The 14,969-nt window shown below is 40.5% G+C and overlaps 1 protein-coding gene across 8 annotated transcripts in view; it reads left to right on the top strand.

Annotated features, from left to right (window-relative positions):
• The window catches only part of FRY (FRY microtubule binding protein), a 367,201-nt gene that overhangs the window by 155,461 nt on the left and 196,771 nt on the right, over positions 1-14,969 (top strand). For all 8 annotated transcript variants that reach the window (XM_061628447.1, XM_061628442.1, XM_061628443.1 and 5 more), the window contains 3 exons: positions 2,347-2,400; positions 11,693-11,832; positions 12,663-12,753. In XM_061628447.1, the coding sequence (XP_061484431.1) occupies positions 2,347-2,400; positions 11,693-11,832; positions 12,663-12,753 (285 nt within the window). The remainder of the gene's footprint in view (positions 1-2,346; positions 2,401-11,692; positions 11,833-12,662; positions 12,754-14,969) is intronic.

Below are 14,969 nucleotides of genomic sequence, written 5' to 3'. Positions count from 1 at the left end.
TGTTGCCAGAGTCCCAGCTTCCCTCAGAGTAGGCATCCAGAGGAGGGCCTTTGATGTTGAGTGTAGTGTACGGGTGGGTTCATGTCAGGAGAGGTGTTCTATCAGGTATTGTGGTCCTAAGCCATGTAAGGCTTTCTAGGTTAAAACCAGCACCTTGAATCGAGCTCGGAAACATACAGGCAGCCAATGCAAGTGGCCCAGAATCGGTTTTATATGTTCAAATCGTCTGGTCCCTGTTACCAATCTGGCATCTTTGACAGTTGTGAGGCACTTTAAATTCTCAAAGAGGCTTGGAGAAATAAACAGATACGTAGCTTTATTGTTGGAAACAGGCATGTAAAACTGAGCTAGAGTGATCAAGAATTAAATAATTAAAGCAGTATAAGATGAGAGAACTGAAACTAATGGGTAAGAGAGAATTAGAACAGGTTTGGAAAGCTATAGAGTCACAGGGGTGAGCTAAAACAGGAAACCTGCCCTAGATAATAGGAGCTTCAGAGGAAAAAAGTTTTTTGTAACAGGCACAGCAGTGGATATCAAGACATGGAGAAGGGTAGTGCGAGATAAAACCCAGTAAGAATTTTTTTTTTTGAGACAGTTAGTTTAATGATTCAAAGTACTAGTTGTTTCTGTAAACATTTGCGTTTCCTGTAGTTCAGAGTTATTTCCTATACTGTTAAGGGGGTATCTTTTTTTTTTTTTAAAGGTTGCTCAGTATGGTTATGTTGATAAAGCAATTGATTGTCCTTGCAAAACAGCATATTTGTAATTTTTCTGGGATTGACAGTCCTGCTAAATATTTTAAGATAAGACCATACCCATATTGATCTGTTTATGCACAGACATTTCTCTCACATGAGTTTTCACCTAGAGATAATTGACTCTGTTAGAGGAACATACATCTCACTAATGCTCCCCTTGCATCCCTCCATTTTCCCTGCATGATGAAATAAGACCCATTGACCTTGTTCACAGTTAACACTAAACCATAGCTTAGTGTCATGTACATAAGTATTGGTCCCATGCACTCTCTCCTCACCTTCCCTTCCCTGGCATGGCTGCAGCAATGAAATTGGAAGTGTTTGCTTCAATTTTTGATTGCCACAGTTATGTCAAAACGAAAATGGTGGCACGGCATGTGGTTTATGGTTACTATAATTTAGTGAAACAAGCTGGTATCATTAATCACAATTTGAAGCTGGCTTGTTTCACTAAACCATACTTAATAATAACCACAGTTTGTCTGGGTTCAGTTGTAATGAAAACCTGTGGCTAATTGAAAATTGCAGTAAAAGTTTCCAATGTCTTTGAAGTCTCACTGGAAGAGGAGAGAGGAGGGGGGAGCACACAAGCCTGAGTTTTGTGTGTATAATGCTAAACTGTGGTTAGAATTGCATGTCATGCAGCTCATGTGTGCACTTGATTTGCTCAGTGCTGTAGTTAAAATAGGGATATTGATGATTTATTTTATAAGTTTTTATTGCATACATTCATAAAAAAATATACTGTCCAATCTCTATTGTACCTCAACATTAGTATAATGCCAAAAGATTGTAATGGTCTGTTTCCCACGAATCTTAAGGAGAAATCTTTAGTTTCTTACCAGTGAAATCATTTTGCTAGCATCCAATAGACGAAGATGGACAAATCGTTTGGGGAATTGGAAGAATAACTATGCTTTTGTTGAATCCCCATTCATTTCAATAGGGGTCACACAAGAAGATGTTTCCAGTGGATGCTTCCCAGTGAATGTTGGTTTGTTCTTATACTAAGCATTCAGAAGGTCCTGTCCCTCCTTTCTGGATCACATTTCAGTTATACTCTTACTTTGATAGAATTGAAGAGTCCTGTCTGGTTGTAGGGAAGATCTGAAACATTCTTAAAATGCATAAAACTTTGTTTTCTCTTGCTAATATTATGGTGATATATTGTACTCTTTGTAATGCAGCTATGAATCGTTGCCTATGAATATGGGCTGTTTTAACTATGTTTGCTCTTAATGAGGAAAAATCTAATGTAAACCTCAAATGTAAACAATAAATTTCATATTTTCTCTTGTGAAAATAAATGTCCAGTCAAAGAAAAATCTGTTGAGCAATAAATGACAGCTTTTCAACTTGTAAATGTCTTTCCCCCCAAAAAAATATCACAGTACCTAAAATAACTGTGGCATAAAGAAACTAAAACGGTAATAATTGTTTAAAGAATTTTTTCATTCGACTGTACAAACCATAGTAAGTATGGGCTTTTCACTTGTCTGATTTAAAAATGATCACATTGCTAAAGCCTAAGAAAATCTCACCATGTTGCTCCTTAAATAATAGATTTATTCATGTTTTATTGTAGGAAAAGCCTTTGAGCAAATCTCTGCAGCGTGGAGAAGACCCCCAGTTTGATCAAGTAAGTTATCTCCCAGACAATCAGCACTCTTTTTTGTAGTCTCTATGGAGCCCTGAGAGCCAGTGTGGTGTACTGGTTAAGGTGTTGGACTATGACCTGGGAGACCAGGGTTCGAATCCCCACATAGCCATGAAGCTCACTGGGTGGGCCAGTCACTGCCTCTCAGCCTCATGAAAACCCTGTTAATGGGGTTGCCATAAGTCAGAATCGACTTGAAGGCAGTACATGGAGCCCTACAATTAGTGTTTTGCATTTCGGCAGAACACTTGTGGACCTCCTAGAGATGTAAAATTTCTGGAAATTTTGAAGCCATGGAAAAAACCCATTTTCCCTGGTTTTTTTCAGAAAAATTGAAAAAATGCAATATTAGCACTTTTTACAGATTGAAATTCACTTTGTTACTTCAGGAACATCAAATGTAATAATGTACAAGTTGGTATGGCATAAAATTATCACATTTTTATTCAAACAATTATTACAAATTGAATTTACTTTTTAAATTTTTTACTTTTTTTGGTAACAAATGGATCCACAAGATCCTGAACTGTAAGGAACACCTGAGCTGTAAGGAACCTTGTTCATTTTGCCAGTTTATGAGGAGCAGGCAAAAAACAATTTTTAAAAAACAGAAGAAACCATCAACATTAATAACAAAGAAAAATGTTTATGTCTCCCCTAGTTCTCCACAGTGTCAAGCAGACATAAAGCATCCATTCCCATAAAAAGAACTGAGAAAAAAGGGGGGACCAAGATTCAATGAAACATTTCATTCATCATGCTAAAATAAAACATTCCGTAATCCAGTTTTTTTCAGTTTTTCGGAAAAAAGCAAAAAAGGCTTCGGGCAAAAAAAACGGGGTAAAACTGTTCTCCCCCCCCCCTAATTTTTCTGGTTTTTTTCCCTGGCCTTCACATCTCTAGAGCCTCTTAGAGCAAGGAACCTGGGGCAATTTAACTCCCTTTAGCCATAATCAGCGTGCCCCATGTTCAGGGATGATGGGAATTGTAGTCCACCAACATCTGGGAGGAGGCACAGGTTCCTCACCCTTGTTCTAGAGCAAGAATCACCAGCCTGGCATCCCACAGGTATCATGGCCTTCTTTGGTACTCCCAGAATGAACCATAATCCCCAGCTTTCTTTTCTTTAAAGTAAGTTTCTAGCATTTTTAGAACCTGAGATGTGAGCCAAAATGTACAAATATACAGACACCATTCTTTGCATTTTTGTGAGAAATTAGCCTGCCCCACCCTTTTTATAATATGAAGAATTTCTAAAATTAATACCAGAACTGGAGCATGCACATTTGCCAGTTTTCTCTCTCTCACACATGCACCTTACCAATAGCCCCAAACTGATCTCATATGAAATATAGCATGTACAAGAAAATGAGCACATGAGCAGACAGCCAGACCATGCTTTCTTCTTGTGCTGTGTTTATCCATGCATACAAATGCTTGGGCACATTGGCATGGTAGAGAGAAAGGAGAGACTAGATTATGGTATTCTAGGCACCAGGAGAAGACCTTCCCCCCCACACACCTTGTGATTGTAATTTTGGAATATTTCCCCCCTTTCTGGTTTTATATTGTTTTAGCTGCTGTGTTTACACTGGTTTTAGATTGTTCTTGCTGTTGTGATCTTTATATCTTTATAAAGATAAATATCTTTTTATATTTAGTGTTTTGTCGTGTAAAGTTTTGAATTGTATTTGTATGTTTTTAATGTTTCTGTAAAACCACTCGGAGAACTTGGTTTTATGGGTGGTATACAAATAGAATTAACAAATAAAAGCAAGAACAAATGGGAGGAAATTAAAATTGTATCAAACTACACTTGTGCTGCAGTCCCTGCAAAGTCAGAAGTGAAAAATCCAAGAATGGCAGATTACGAAGTCATTAGTGCTGCTCTATAAACAAGACCAAGGTCTAAAGAAAAGGCAGCTTTTGCTTTGAATGTATAGGTTTCATATTTGCTCTAAAGCCTTTCTCCAAAACTGAATAAAATTCTGCTTTCATTTTAGTATTTATAATCTTTATAACAAACTAGAGGCTGCTATCCCTGCTCGCTCTGCTTTGCTCACCCACCTGCTTGCAAAAATTAGCATGCCAAAAGCCTTTTACAATCCTCCCCTCTCCATGTTAGGTGGGGGCAAAGGAGAAGGGCAGGGAGGATTGCACAAGGCTTAGACCTTGTGCTGCTGCCACTGCCCAGGCAATTAGGTTGAAGAGTCAATCTGGCAGGAGTAGCAGCACGGGAAGGAGGAAGGCAGTCAGAATTTCAGCTGGTCTAGGGATCAACTGTGGCTGTAGCAGTAGATTACCAGACTGGCTGATTGCTGCTTCTGGCTGCCTTCCTCCTTCCTGTGCTGCTACCGCTGCCACCGCTGCCGCACTGTCTCTTCATTCTAATTGTCCGGGTAGTAGCAGGAGGAGGAAGGTGGCCAGTAGGGCACCGGCTTGCCTGGGGATATGGATTTTGGAGAACAGGACCGCAGGGCTGAGGAAGCAGCGAAGTGTTTGTGGGGGGCTGCTACAGCCTGTCCTGGCTGTCCTTCTGTGGCTTGCCTGGGCCACCCAACCACCATTTCTCGTCATAGTGCCACCTGTCTGTGGCTAAGCAAACAGCAACTGGCAACATTCTTACATTTTTATGTATAATGGAAGAAATGTCATTCCAGTATAAGAGGATGAAAGCAGTGACAGTTGCGGTGCATCTCCTGAAATAAATCACGAAACTGCATTTTCAGTTGTTTCAGATGCACAGATAGCGGTTTAGTGTGTGAGTCGAACTGACACTTAATTATATTCATTTGACTCCCCTTTTTGTATTTTCCATTTTGTGGGTGGATTTATTTTTAGTTCATGTCCATTTACCTCAAAGACACAATGGCATTTAGATATCTAACTATCATTGAAGCAATGCATGAATGCAGGTTTCAGTGCAGAATAGTGTCACATCACAAAAGAAAGCAGATCCAGAACTGAACCTAAAATGTATTTGGCAGTATGGAAAACTATATCTAATAATAATACAAAAATTAGCATGCATGTTCTGCAGGCAAGGCAGAAACATTTAAAATGATGAAACTCTTAATTTCATATTGAATAGCGCTTGGGATTTTTATTTTAGATCTTTTAAGATTAACAGTAGTGCCATGGTTTTTTATATAAAAAAAACCCAAACCATGCTCAAGAGTCCTTGGGTGGAATCCAGCATAGTGCTAAGGCAAGCATTCCATCAGCACAAGGATTTGTGCAATGGCACATTCTCCCCCACTCCCTGCCCCCCAGCCTTCTGGAGCAGATTTGGGGAGGGTGCAGGGCGGGCACAGTGGGAGGGGACAAGAGGCCCATTGAGCAAGCTGAAATACATGTGCTGATGGAACTTATTAGTAGAATTCTGCCCCTCTGTTGAAGTGGATTCAATGTTTTCTCTTGAGATCTCCTATTTCCTTTGTCCAAGGGTTGGGCAAAGTGATCCAATTCGACTATTGGTCCTTTGCCACCTTTTTCCAGGGCCCATTCCTTTTAATAAGCAATGTTCTTTTACAATAAGAACACTCCTTTTAAGAATACTTGCACCATAAGTACCTGATCTTAAAAGCCGATGATCACATCACCCTGAAAGGTATGTTCGTTCAATATTACTAATCCTGAGTAAAAGAAAAGAAATGGATATTTTCCTCAGTTTAGGGCTAAACAAACTAAGAAGCTAGGAACTATCTAGGAAAAAGAAACACTTTTGCATAAAGAACATTAAAGCTCTTGAGAAAGGGTAGAAAGAACCTCTTACGTCCTTCCCCCCCCCCCCCCGGTGAAAAGAGAATTGAGCACCCAAATGCCTCAAATATTATGGGGAAATGTGCTTTGTATTCCTCTTGAAGCACTAGGAGCGTAGCAATTTTGCCTACAAATATACAGTCCCAAAAGTATGAATGTACAGAGTGCTAAAGAAAGAACTGCAACCTTATTTTCCTTCAATAAGTAAACACAGGTTTGTATTGATTAGCAGTAAGGGATTTTGTCAGCTCACATGCCTTGGATTTAAAATGTAGGTTTCATTTTACTGATTCTTGTATCTAAGGCTGTAATTCTAAACATACATACTATGATGTGAGTTATGTTGAACTCAGGGGGACTTACTTTGAAGTAAGCATGTTTAGCAACAGGCTGTAAGTCTATACCAGCTCATTAAATGCAATTTGGTTTCTTCCTCATGTCCTCTGTGTAGCTAAATGTAAATAATCAAGTATCTCAAAAAATGTAATACCAGAATAAAAATCTAAAGTTACAGAGTTGAGTTTCATTTATTTTATTTCATGGATGAGGAGCCTGTGTCCCTCTAGTTCATTGGTAGGGGAACCTCTGGCCCTTCAGATGTTATCTGCCTCCCGTCACCTCTGATCACTGACAATCCTGGCTGAAGCTGACAGGAGCTAGGATCCAACAACATCTGAAGGGCCACAGGTTTCCCTTTGCCACTCTTGCTGATGTTGTTAGTAATTAACAGAGAATAAGCTTCTTTAGGAGCCAAATTAGATGTGTCTAGGGTAGCCATGTTTGTTTTTTCATGTGTCTGCTATCCTCATGCATAACATAGAGTGTGTGTCTGATTTTTACATCCAAGGGGTGATGTGGGTGAGGGGAATTGAAACCTCCTGATCTCTGCCTTACCTGCCTGCGTTTTATTGCTTCAGCTTTCCAGCCAGTTCATTTCTATAATTGGAACCAGGCTGAGAGAAAAGTGCCCAAGAAGTAAAACAGGGGAGAGGGTAGGGTTGGTGTCAGGGTTCAGCCCTTCCCAGACCTTAAACTAGAGGTCTCCTCAGATGAGAAGGGAAGCAGGACCCTCCAGCAGACCTTCACATTGCCAATGATCCTGGGGAGCCATTTTATCTGGGCATACCTGCCCAAGGACTGGAAATCCCCACACTACCTGCCTGGGCTCTTGCCACCTCTCAGGTGTACCCCCCCATCTCCCCTAGAGCCACAGAAGCAGAGGAGATAGCAAGCCAAACAGGAACTTTGGAGCCACTGCCAACTGTCCAGCTAGCTGCATGTGAGACTACTCAGGAAGAGGAGTGGAGGATGCATGGAAGCATGTGCTTGGATCAAGACCCAAGAGGGATGAAGCCTCCAACTCCTATATAAGCTCCAATTCTGAGCTGCTTCACTGCTGAAGGAACAACTCTCATTAGAGTTCCAAGCTCTCACTTTCTTTATTTGGGGTAGGGTTGCCAGGTTCAGGGCCTGAGACTGATCCTGTACCTTTAGGAGAAGAGAAAGTCAGCCAAGTGCAGGTGTTCTTGCAACACTATAATGGGAAAAACCACAAGGTGGAATTTTCCCTCCCCCCTGCATAACTTTTAAAGATACAGAAGACCTCTTGGAGGCTGGGCCTGGCTTCTTTACTCCCTTAAAATGTTGGGGAACTCCTTGTACATGTGGGAGCACTATTAGCACATCAGAGCACTTATTCACGGAGAACCCTGAGTCGAGGTGAATATATAGGTGTCTTTTGTATTCACAAAAATGTAAAATTTGGGGCCAAACTGGAAGCGATGGGGCAGCGACATTAACTTATACACGGTAGTTACCTATTCATGAATAAAGTGTGATGTGTAGCCATCTAATTTTACATGTAAAACATCCAATGGGTGAGGCTAGCTGAAACCTCCCCTTACCCCCCTTTCCTCTGTTGCCTCAGACGCTTTTCTCACCATCTAGCTTGGGGGGGGGGAAGTGACTGAGGAGATGGAGCGTATGAAGGCAAGACTAGGGAGGCTTTTCACTTTTACACCTCTTTTTGTTTAAAAAGTAGCCCTCTGTTTGATATGCAAATGTGTTTAATGCTGTCATGTTTAGTTTTGCCGTTAGGCATGGAGATGGATTTATGGGCTATATTGCTATGTAATTTAATTGGTATTTTGGCTATTTAATTACTTTTTAGTATTATATATATTAAGACGCAGAGGCTACATTCATGCTATAGTTGATTTATTTTTACATATTCTGCCAAAATAAGTATAAAGAATGCATTTATATGGACTGCTTTTAATATCCTATGAACAGAGTGTTTAAACAGCTCAGTGCTTGTGTAGACCTGGTATCTTCAGGCTGTACACTATGTAGTTCATTTAGGATGGAAGAACATGATCATTTTTGTCCAACAAGGACACATTTGTACATTTGCTCACTCCCCTTCAACGGCAACACAGAGTTAGAATTCATCTCACCACTGGCTTTTGATTCCAATAAATGGAGGAGTTGAGTAACCAGCTTGCTGACCAGACTTTCCTCCCTTCCTGTATTCAGAGAGCTAGTCTTGGCAAATTCCACCCTTCCTTCCTGCCTTATAAGACCAACAACAGAAAGATTAAAAAAGCTAGAGACACCCTGTGCAAATACACCAGAGGATATATAGCATCTGTGTATTTAGTTTACATTACTTCTGGCACACTGTTCGCTCATTGGGAGTCAGGAGGTGGAGCTGCATGTGCTGAGTTCTTACTAATGGGCTAAACGTACCATGCTTAGCAAGCACAGCTGGAAAGGTATGTAGCTGCCCTGATGAAGAGCACTGCACAAAGTCAAGTATTAGGGAGCCCATTATAGTATCTTACTGATAGAATGCCACCTGTGCTACATCATTAGTGACAAGGTTAGGAAAACACCTATTACCCTGGTGAAAAAAAGGTGTATGTTTGCAGGTCTGTGTTGCCACCATAGCTTTGAAACAAACATGCACCTAGCATCCCAAATCACACTCGGGTAGCATAGAGCTCTTCAAGAAGAAATATACACGAACAGTTGCCAAGCGACTTGCATTGTGGAAAAACGGGCAGGATTTCAGAGCAAGGTGAGGCATCCCGAGCAAAAGGCTTTATGCAGGGGTGGGGTGGGGGCATAATCCAATAGTAAGAATCAAAGCCCAGTCCAATGCACAATGAATTCCACGTGTCTCTTTGGACTGATTTACTGAGTAGTCTCCCTGATAGAATCCAATTTCAGCAGATGTTTGTTCTAGCCTTAGAAGTATACATAAGTAATCCTGTTTTGTGTTATGTTTCAGATGTTTGGTTGTTTTTTTATTTGCAATTGTTTTATTTTTATTTTTTAATTAAAATAAAAATTTAAAAATCCATTTATCTAGGGAGGAGTTCCTAGACTTGCATTTCTCAAAGAGCGGCACCCTACCATAGTACTTAGCTAACCATTTTTGAAAGAGGAGTTTGAAAAGCAATTTGTGCTATGGCATCATGATCTGCTTTTGAAACAACAACAAAGCATCTTGCATCTTGTGGCACCTTAAAGGTGAACAACTTTGGCATAAGGTTTCATGGACCACAGTCCATTTCATTTGATGCATGACATGTTATTCTAAGTTGGCAATGCTTACACACAAACATGCACAGATACATATCTATACATGCACATGGTAGGACTGGGGAATGTATGGGATAGAGGTCGAGGAAATAAAATGCAAAAGCAACAGTAACAACTACCTGAAAACAAAATGTCCAATTTTGTGTCCAGTTAACAAGGCAGTGTGGGTGATAACACAAACACCTAAACATTGGTAAACTAATTAACCATAATCTTGATTTGGGCCGCAGAATTGAATTGCAACTCAGAAAACATGTGAGAGAGAGCACCACACTGAGAAACCTCTCAGTACTCTAGCCCAAGAGGAGTCTACCCCTCAAGAAACAGGAAATGCAAACACACTAGAAATGGAAAGTGAGGGGGGTCAGAGCCTTCACAGGCACCAGGTGAAGTCTTCAAGAGCATCATTCCACCCATAGACATAAGGAAGAGAAAAACAACCAGGCTATAGGGCTTGGGTTTAATTAAAGCTGGTGGGATCTGAGACTGAAGAACACAACAAATAAGTATACCCTTCACTCAGACTCCACCAGCTTTAATTAATTATGTCTTCAAAAAGGTGTCTATGTCAGTTTTTGGAAGAGCTTTCTCCAGTGGTTTTGGCGCTCCATTTTTTAATCAGCTAGAAAAATTTGTATTCAATGAACAGTCCTTAAAATGCCTATTGCTTGAAGGTCAAACCAGACAAGATGCAGGAGACCCATGATTAGATCTCCCAGTGTTTTCCTTCAAAGAAAAGCATATCCATATATTTCCCCTTACTGGCAAGTATCAGCAGAGGAGGGATGTTTAGAATGGGGGAAATGACGTGGGGAAATTATTACCCCCAACCTCCTCCTCTAGACGTCAGTCCTGATACAAGCTGAGGGACAGGGACATGGCTGTTTTGAAGAAGAAGAAAGGAATAACAGGAGATCTAATCACTTTTCTCCTGCTTCCCATCTAATTGAACTCTAAGGCTGTGTACGCACCATATATTTAAACCATTTGTCTTCTCCCAAGCACTTGGGAGCTGTAGTTTAGCCCTCACAGAGCTACAGTTCCCAGCTCTCTTAACAAACTACAGTGCCCAGGTCTCTTTGGGGGCATGTGTGCTTTAAAATGTGCTTTAAATAGATGGTGTCACTCCCCTTGCTAGAAAAGAACATGTGCCAGAGTGAAAAGCAAAGCCCACCTGCGCACTTTGTTTGACTGGTATAAATGTCTTCACAGAACTTTGGAATAACATCTTGGTCCACATATCCTGCTGTAACTAAGCTTATATACACATAACTGAAATAAGTGCATTTTCTTGCTTTATTTACCCATGTCCATTTGTCTCCTCTTCCTCTGTTGCTTCCCCTTAGAGTGGCCAGTTAACATATCGCCAAAAAAGAGGAAATGCAGCACCCAAACAAGAAGGCAAAAGAGGGCACAGATTTGCATGAAATGTGCACATGCTAAATTTATATGCATAGATTCAAATTTAAAAATAATTAATTAAATAGTAGTACATCTTACCATAGTGGGGAAGACTGTGACCAGGTGACCTTTATGCCTGCTTAAGGACTAGTTGTTGATGAACAACTTCAAGCCCGCCCCTTCTTCCTTCTTAGTGTTCCTTATTTGGACTTGGACTAGACACTAATCAACCCTTCAAATAGCAGATGATATGTGATGGAGGACATCTTCTGTAAAGTTGGATACATGGCTACTCATCTTCCTTGTCAATCTTTATTAATAAAAAATAATAAATTTTATTTGTTAATCAAAAAGGTGATGGCCATTATAATAGTTATATGCTGAAAAACATCATGTGACCACTTTCTCTCAGCCCTTTGCCACCAGAGAACACCCGTGTGCTAAAATAAAAGCAAATTGACTAAATTTTTTAGCAGACAAACTCTTTTGTTCCTTTGTCCTACAGGTAATAAGCTCCATGAGCTCCCTTTCAGAGTATTGTCTACCTTCCATCCTGCGCACTTTGTTTGATTGGTATAAAAGACAAAATGGCATAGAAGATGAATCTCATGAATACAGACCAAGAACAAGCACTAAATCCAAAAGGTACGCTCCATAGCACATTTTAATACTGGCACCCAAGTCGTCTTGGTGCCTGTTAACAAGATGCTGCTGTTGCCGTGGAAGTTAGAGCAGGTGCCCACTTTACATATCAATAGGGTCCTGCATGCAGCATTCTAAACTGACCTGCTACAGGAAGCACTATGACAGGGGAGACAGATGATAGCAAGAACTACTGTCTGAATCAGTGCAGCAAGACTTGTTAAAGTGTTGGTCCTAGTGGGAGTGGGGCCGCATTTGGGCTCTACTTCAAGCAGCAAAATGTCTTGGCTTGACACTATATGTCAAAGGTGTTTGCTGTATGTTCCCTGGTGTTACAATGGTATATTCTGACGCAAACACATCAAAAATATAGATGCCATGTACATGTGTCAAGAGACTCTGACCAAAATCTTTGATTAGCTTACTCACTTTTCTGTTTCTCTTTTTGTTACCTCATGTAAATAAAAATAATGTTTTTGTTTTAATAAGGAGGGGGTGGGGTGCAAGATCTTGATACATGCATGCATGCACGCGTGCGCACACACACACACACACACACACACACACAGAGATATTACCTGAACTGGTGTCTCTCAATAATTTTGACAAAATTTTTAAAAAAGAGAAAACCACAGGAGGGGAATGTTTTAACATCTGAAATAGATGATTATGTCAGATTTGTTCTTGGACTTGTTACCCCAAACTTACAACACACTGCTGCCTTTTTGTTATATTTATGCCTTAGTTTTCCAAAGCCTGAGATGAAAAGTATATGTTTAATTTTAACTAGCTAGCTATGTAATGCTTTTAATCATTTTTGTCTGATTTCATAGTGATGAACAGCAACGAGACTATTTAATGGAAAGAAGAGATCTTGCTATTGATTTTATTTTTTCTTTAGTATTAATAGAGGTTTTGAAACAGGTAAGTCATTTAAAATTAGTTAATTAAATATTATACTTCATTCCTAAGCTTGAGGAAATCAAAAGGATTGACTTCTATGACAATTGCTTCTGAGCAAGGAGAATTGCGGGTTAAATAGTAAAAAAATCCTGTGGTATTAAGTCAAAAACTAATTATTAGAAATGCTGTTTCATTGCAGTCAGTTTCGTATCCATAGAGTAGAGACACACTTACTGTTGTGCCAGTTCCAGTGTGTCTCTATCTCTCTCTTCAAAAATGAAGGCACATGACGCCTGTCAAACTCCACCCCTTTTTACTCTAAAACCCTGGTCGGATCAGCTCATGTGTTTTTTTGTTTTTGTTTTGAAACTCAGCTTCAGGCAGATTTTGCAACTGATTGGTAGATCAAATCATTTGTCTTCCAGGTGTGGCCAATGAAAACGCTTTGCTGCAGGCTCAGGCAGAGATAATGATTGGTCCAACACTTTGCTGTGGGTGGTCCTGAAAGGTTCTGATGTCAGCAGTGAGGAAGGAGTTGTGGCCAGCAGAGGGCAGACAGTCTTCAGAACACAGCCAGAAAAACCATTCTTGCTGCTTTTGAAGTGACTAGTGTGCCCACAGAAATAGTTTGCTACTGTCTCAGCCAGTCTTTTCTCCACCCTTTCCTAGATGGAGAGAGGGAGAGAAATGGGGGTACATGCTCTTGCTGTTGCATGTCAGTCTCAAGACTGTGTCTCAAAACGCAAACATGAAAAGCCTTCCGCTTACTGCCTAATCTGCCAAATTAAAGCCAGGGTATCCAGGAAGAGAGTGCCTTGTTTGCATGTTCCTTTCCCCACCTCTCTAAAGTATGGGGGTTTTTTTGTCTTTTGTTTTTGTTTTGCTGCCTTTTTTCTTTTTTCTTTTGGGTGCCATTGGTTTTAGCTATGGGTGGGTTCGGTTTCATTTTATATTGTAGTTCTTGGGTTTTTATGTAGTTTATATGTTGTATTTTACTTTATCTTGTACGCCGCCTAGAGTGGCCGCTTGTGCGGCCAGATAGGCGGCCTAGAAATAAAATTTATTATTATTATTATTATTATTATGTTAAGAAGTACAAAGAAGAGGGAAGCGGGGGTAGCAGCCGATGGAGCACAACATGCTTCATGGGAGTTGGATTAGCATTAGCAAACTCCCAACAGGACTTCACCCCCTGAGGACCGCACCAGATGTGATGCTGAATGCAACACTATAAAGCAAATATGTGTTCTTTAATAATAATAGTAATAATAATAACAACAATATGTTATTGTTGGGGGGGAATTTTCATTGGGACTAGCACCTGAAAGGAGTGGTTAACCCTTTCCTTCCCCACTATGGTCCAAATGACCAACTTGACACATGGACATCTGGGGTGGGGGGAGGCAGTGTGCTTGATGATAGGGCAGAGGCTGGAGAACAGCCCTCCTCCTCTTCAGTAATCATATGATGTTCCCGTCATACAGAAGTTCTAACTGGATCGTTGTGTCATGAACAACCTTTAGTAGGTAGCACTCTTGGTCTTCTTTATACTAGAAGTTCAGAGTGACACAATGTTTGTGCAGAGGTAATTCTAATGCTTTGGCTGATATTCATGGGTAGATTGGACATGAAGGTCATTGGCTTAGTCTGGCTCTAAGTGTGCACTAAGCCCTTTTGTATTAGTTGCCCACATAAGATGAGATATCACTAATGATTCATAAATAGATCTGGGCTTCCATACAGATGAATGATAATGTTGAGTTGTTTGTTAATTTGTAAAATAGAAAAGGAGTCTGAGAGCCTTGGGGGAAGGAGCTGACACTTTAATAACATGGCAGCGTGTGTGTGGATACATGGATAGACAGATCTATCTGTCTGTCTATCTATCTGTCAGTAGGTAGATAGATTATGAGAAGGAAAGATCTGTCATATATGCACCAAGGGGTGAGCTAGCTGTCCAGGGTGTGTTTTGACCCCATACTTCCATGAGAAGGACCATAGCTCAGTGGTACAGTATCTGCTGTGCATGCAGAAGGTCCCAGGTTCAGTCCCTGTCATCTCCAGAAAGGACTGGGAGAGACTCCTGCCAGAAACCCTGGAGAGCCACTACCACTCATTGTAAGCAATACTGAGCTGGATGGACCGAAGTCTGACTCAGCTTCCTAAGTTTCTGTATTTCATCTTAAATACCTTGGCACAGTCCTTAACCAAAATGGAGGCAATAGTCAAGAAATCAG

The sequence above is a fragment of the Rhineura floridana genome, chromosome 5 (assembly GCF_030035675.1).
Source record: "Rhineura floridana isolate rRhiFlo1 chromosome 5, rRhiFlo1.hap2, whole genome shotgun sequence".
NCBI classification, from domain to species: Eukaryota; Metazoa; Chordata; class Lepidosauria; order Squamata; family Rhineuridae; genus Rhineura; species Rhineura floridana.
Note: the sequence above shows the minus strand (reverse complement) of the source record. Positions and strands in the feature narration are given on the sequence as shown.